The following is a 6,173-nucleotide window of genomic DNA, read 5'->3' on the forward strand; positions in this document are numbered from 1 at the left end:
AACAACAGTTCACACGCTTATCTCTCTTTGCACCGGAGGAGGTGGATACAGAGGAGAAGAAGCGCAACAGTTTTGTCAAGGGACTGATGTGGTCTATCAAGAGAGCTATTACTGGTAGTCCAGCCTACACTACTTATGCTCAAGTGGTGGACGCAGCTTTGCAGCTTTATCAACTGAATGAGGATTTCAGACAGACTAGGGCTGAGAAGCGGGGTGGCAAAGATTTTGCTAATCAGCCAGCTGCGAAAGTGAATGATAATGGGAACCGACAGAATGACAAGGGCAGATTCCAGGGCCAGCAGCCTTGGAAGAAGCACAAGGGTAATTCAGAAGTTCAGAGAGAGGGAGTTTCCACTCAGCAGACTGGAGCACCTCAGACTGGACTGGGACAGCTACAGGGTAATCACCAGGAGGGGCAGTCAAGTATATTTAGGGGTCATTGCTATAAGTGTGGAGATTATGGGCATTCAGCCAAACGGTGTCCTGGGTTGGCTCAGAAACAGCATGGGCAACAGGGACAGTGGCAACCATTACCTACTCCACAGATTCCACGTGTGCAGGCTCAGACATTTTCGGCCTTACCAGCACCACCGCCACCACAGGGACAGCCTATACAGCAGTTGCATCAGGGTATGGTGTACAATGCCACACCTTGCAATGCATGGGTACCTCAGAAGAATTGAGGTATGTTTTTTTTTATTTCAAGGTAGATGTAGAAATGACTTAGTAGATATAAGTGCATTATGTTCATTAGTATCTGGATAGTTTTGGCTTATGATGGTGATATATATTTATACATATATATACAAATCATTGACTGTTAGTATATTACACCACTAAGTGTTTAAGTAATTTACACAATTGTGAGCATTTTATTATAGATATTTACATATTAAATATCTTACATGGCAAACAGTGGAATAAGGGAAAATGAAAGTTTGGGACAAATAATCAAAATTTCATTTCATGGATTCGTGAATTCCGAGGATGAAATTCCTTTTATTAGGGGGGAAGAATGTAATACCCCGATATTGTAAAAAGGATTTCTTAATTAAATTAATTTATATTATATTATTATTATTATTTTTAAGTGATTTGTTTTATTTAATTAGGTGCTTGATAGTTGTGATTTATTTTATTTAATTAAGTGCGTAGGTAAATTGTATTGTTTTAATTAAATTATATATTTTGTAATTTTATTTGTTAAATTTATACGGTGTTTGATTTGTGGAATGCTAGTTAGTGAAGTGTTTATTTGATTTGCGTGATTTTGTGTTGGTGTACCTTTATTGTTAATTATTGGTAGCTATTAAATTTAATTTCATTATTTTAGGTATTTAAGTTATTTGTATTGGGATTAAAGGAAGTTGGACCAACGGATGTGGTATTGGGCTTGAAGGAAGCCTTGTTGGGTTAATTGGTAAAGGCCCGTGGTTGTAAGGATATTTAATAATTATCTTTGCATAATTATACCTATATAATTACATGTGTATATTAATTCATTATTAAATCATGTGGAGGGGTATATATGTCAATATAATTATATATTGATATATATAGGTATATATAATTTATTTAACTAATGGTTATATATGGAAGGTAATATATATATGTTTATAGTAAAATATATGTATGTATATATATTATTTAAAAGATAAATATTATTTATTTTATATGATAATCCTAATGGGAAAAGGATTTAGTTTTTGTATGTATATAAATAGACACATAAGACTCTAGGGTTAGGAGTTTTTCCACGTTAGAAAAATAAGAGAATTAGAGAGAGAAGAAGAAGGGCTAACGAAGAGGAGGCCGGATCAAAGAACGTAAGAGGAGACCGGATTTGGAAAAGAAAAGGCGAGTTCCTCTCTACTTCTCCTCTTAGAACTCATAAACTTATCACCTTGATTATCGAAATTATAATTTTATTTTATTAAATTAAATTATTATTCAGATTGGAGGAGCATATTTATTCTTTACAAAATTATAGAATTAAACATGTGAATATATGTATGCATTGTTTTGATAATTTAGATCATGTAGGTGAGGTTAGGTTAATTAAATTTTATTTTTCTAAAATTTTTATATTTTGCATTAACCTTGTGTAGCACGATTAATTAAATTAAATGGATTTTAATTTAATTGTATATGTTCATTTATGCCCAAAATAATAAATAGAGCTTTTGGGATTTTTCTGAGATTTTCTGAACAATTTCTGAAATTAATTTATATTTTTAATGTTAATTTAGAAATTGTTATATATATATATATATATATATATATATATATATATATATATATGTTAAATTGTTTAACAAACACACTGGAGGCGGCTAGTATTTGCGCATCAATAGGATTTTTATCCAGTGTGGTCGCGTACGTAGGAAAAGGGTGCACTCGTTGATCTAGGCCATAGGATTAATTTTATTTAGTTGGATTGATCTGGTGTGATGCGGTCCATTGTAAGTTGATACACATGCGGCATCAATGGTTAGATGTAGTTGATTAAGGGAGAGGATCCAGTGCATCGCGGCTTACCAAGAGCACCAAACAACAACCAATTAGGAGCTGCCAACACGCGCCGAGAGTGGCTCAGGCGCGTGAGGGCGCGTGCATGTGCGTGGACGCGCCTGCCGGTAAGGGGAAGCGCGTGGAGGCGCGTGGGAGTAGTCTAGGGCTATGTGGCGGCGCGTGAAGGCGCGTGGGGATGCGTGTGAGGTCCTGGAAAGTTGCTTGAGACTCCGGTGAAGTTCCAGTATTTATCTTAAGCTTGTTAGGGTTAAAATTAATCATTAGAGGGTGTGTTCTTGATATTTTGAGAGCCTCAGAGTGTTACTAAGATACCTAGTAGCATTTAGTGGTATAAATATAATTAATTAAATATTTTTGCAATGAAAGGAGGTGTATATATGTGTATATATATGTAGATATGATTTTAAATAGTCAACGATTGGTATGGAATGTATGATACACACATATATATATATTACAAAATATATGTGTATATATATATTATTTAAGATTATTAAATATTATAAATCTTGTTTGGTATGACTTGATTCGTGTATGGTATGGTTGATTTAAAATCGTAATAGATACACGGTTATTAAATTAAGGACATGCTTATTATATGCATGTGAAGTCTATGTATAATTATACCTAGAGTTAAGTTTAAAATTAATACATGGTTGAATTGTAGGCATGGATGAGTTGCCGAAGGCTTTGATATACTGCCTTATTGGTTATGAATAAATTTCATATATGGGAAGCATGGTTGAATTGCTAATTAATTGTAAAAGTAAATATATTGAAGGAAGCATGGTTGAATTGCTAGTATATAAATAAATATATTTATAAATGGTATGGTTGACTTGCCGGTGCATATTTAAATTGCTATATGTGTAGATGACTAAATTACTGTTTAGGATGGAGTTAAGGTGAGTGGGGTTTACTTTATGAGAAAATTATAAAAGGGGGGGCTTGGTCTAGGTATGACTAATAATTAATTATTGGTGAGTGGTTTTGACAATTTAATGCCCTATTAACTGGTAGGATTCTTGCACTATATATATAAGTATTTATATATATTTGTAGCATCGTATATTAAAGTTAAAGCTTAATTAGGGATGGTTTTGGTAAAGATGATCTGTTTATTGGTTTTCAGAGGCTTGGTTGAGAGAACTTGCTCGTAGGGTTTAACCCGCGATTTATTTTTCAGGTTGTAGAAGGTCAAGTCTCAAGGTTGAGGATCCGCAGCTGGAGGACTTATCCATTCCTTCTATTTACTTAAAAGTAGGATATTAGTTTTGTTTCAGTTGATATTAGTACTTAATTGATTGAAATTCTAAATAGTAACTTTTGGTTAAGGGGTCCTTGAGTTACGGGATTCCCGAGTTGTAACCATTTGGAAGTTATTAATGGATTTACTCTTAATTGGATTTCTTCAGCGTTTTATTTTATTCTTTATTTCATTTTATAATCCGTGCTTGTTTAAATACTTTAATTGGTTTGATATCCCCTGATTTTGTGCGCGGACTTGATCAACCCGTGTTCCGAAATTAGGGGGTATTACAGAACATGACAGTGGCGGAGTATGAGTAGCAGTTCACGCACTTGTCACTTTTTGCTCCGGAGAAGATGGATATAGAGGAAAAGAAGCGGAATAGTTTCGTCAAAGGACTGATGAGGTCTATTAAGTGAGCTATCACAGGGAGTCCAGCTTATACTACATATGCTCAGGTGGTAGACGCCGTTCTACAGCAGTATCAGTTGACCGTGGACATCAGACAGGCTCGTGGTGAGAAGCGGGGTGATAGAGACTCTACTAATCAGTCAGCTGAAAAGGGGAACGGCAATAGTCACCGACAGAATGACAAGGGCAAGTTCCAGGGACAACAGCCTTGGAAGAAGCACAAGGGTGGTTCAGATGCTCACAGAAATGGGGCACCTATTCAGGGGTAGCCAAATGCGGGACCACATGCAAGACAGGGTCAGCCACCGGTTAATCGACGGAAGAGGCCATTTGGTACTTTCCAGGGTAGTTGCTACACTTGTGGAGAGTATGGCCATACCTTGAGGTAGTGCCCTAAAGTAGGACAGGGACAGAGACAGTATGTGCAGCAGGGACAGATGGCGCCAGTACCTTTAGCAGCTCCACAGGTTCCACGGATTCAGGGATAGACACATCTGGCTTTACCGGCACCGTTGCAGTCACAGACTCAGGGACAGGCACCACAGCAGTTACACTATGGCAGGATGTATAACCCCATGCCGCAGGATGTTCAGGCACCTCAGGCTGTTGAGGGTAAGTTTCCTATTCATGATTTGTATGGACGTGTTTTATTTGATACGGGTGCTACACACTCATTTGTAGCTAGGACTTTTATTGTTTTATCTGGGATGAGAATGAGGGTATGCAGTAGACCTTAGGGTATTTTTACACCATTGGGCGATACAACTATTATACATGAGAGTGGTGGGCCTGTGACACTAGATATTGGCAGACTCAAATTTCTAGCCAACCTATTGGTCCTGGACATGCACACTTATGATGTAATACTTGGGATGGATTGGTTGTCTCACTACCATGCCCAAGTTAATTGCTTTGATAGGTCTATTGTGTTTACCATACCTGGTCAGGACATGTATGTCGTCGCTATGCCACGTTCTAGCGGGGTCGGTAGCACCTATTTGTTCTATGTGGAGGAGGAAACGGAGGAGTGGACTATTGTATCATTGGATAACATACCAGTTGTATAGGATTTCCCGGATGTATTTCAAGAGATCTTAGGGTTGCAACCTAGTTGCGAGATCGATTTTGTGATAGACTTAGCTCCAGTCACTGCGCCTATTGCTAGGGCACCCTATAGGATGGCACCAGTGGAGATGAGAGAGCTGATGGATCAGATTCAGCAGTTACTCAGCCAGGGTTTTATTCGTAGGAGAACATCACCTTGGGGAGCACCGGTTCTATTTGTGAAGAAGAAGGATGGTTCGTTTCGCCTGTGTATAGATTACAGGGAGTTGAACAAGGTTACTATTCGTAACAAGTACCCTCTACCCAGGATCGATGATTTGTTTAATCAGTTATGGGGAGCCACATACTTCTTGAAGATTGATCTGCGTTCTGGGTATCATCAACTGAGGGTTAAGGAGTAGGATGTTCCTAAGACAGCGTTTCTCACGAGATATGGTTCTTATGAGTTTCGTGTCATGCCGTTTGGGACGACTAATGCACCTGTAGTGTTCATGGATTTAATGAACAGAGTCTTTCAGGCTTATTTGGATCAGTTTGTCATTGTCTTTATTAATGATATCTTGATCTATTATAGGTCTGAGGATGACCATGCTAGACATCTTCGCATAATCTTACAGAAGCTTCGTGAGCACCAGTTATATGCCAAGTTCGAGAAGTGTGAATTTTGGTAGCGGGAAGTGAAGTGTCTGAGTCACGTGGTGTCAGAAAGGGGGATAGCGGTTGATCCAACCAAGGTTTCAGCTGTGGTAGAGTGGGGATAGCCTACTTCAACTACCGAGATTCGGAGTTTTCTCAGTTTGGCAGGATATTATCGTTGGTTCATCCAAGGGTTCTCCAAGATAGCAGGACCACTCGCTCATTTAACCAAGAAGGGTGTACAGTTCGTGTGGGATGAGCACTGTCAGCGAGCTTTTAA

The 6,173-nt window shown here is 38.1% G+C and overlaps 1 protein-coding gene across 1 annotated transcript; it reads left to right on the plus strand.

The window, feature by feature from the left end:
* Positions 1-11: 11 nt before the first annotated feature.
* LOC132310335 (uncharacterized) lies at positions 12-3,829 on the plus strand. Its single transcript, XM_059808520.1, has 2 exons — positions 12-684; positions 3,719-3,829. Exon 1 carries the CDS (start codon positions 87-89, stop codon positions 681-683), a length of 597 nt encoding a protein of 198 aa, XP_059664503.1. The 5' UTR covers positions 12-86; the 3' UTR covers position 684; positions 3,719-3,829.
* The last annotated feature ends 2,344 nt before the right edge of the window (positions 3,830-6,173 follow it).

The sequence above is a fragment of the Cornus florida genome, unplaced genomic scaffold (genome assembly GCF_030987335.1).
Source record: "Cornus florida cultivar Cherokee Brave unplaced genomic scaffold, ASM3098733v1 CherokeeBrave_3.0.0_Hap2_Chr05, whole genome shotgun sequence".
In the NCBI taxonomy this organism is placed as follows: Eukaryota; Viridiplantae; Streptophyta; class Magnoliopsida; order Cornales; family Cornaceae; genus Cornus; species Cornus florida.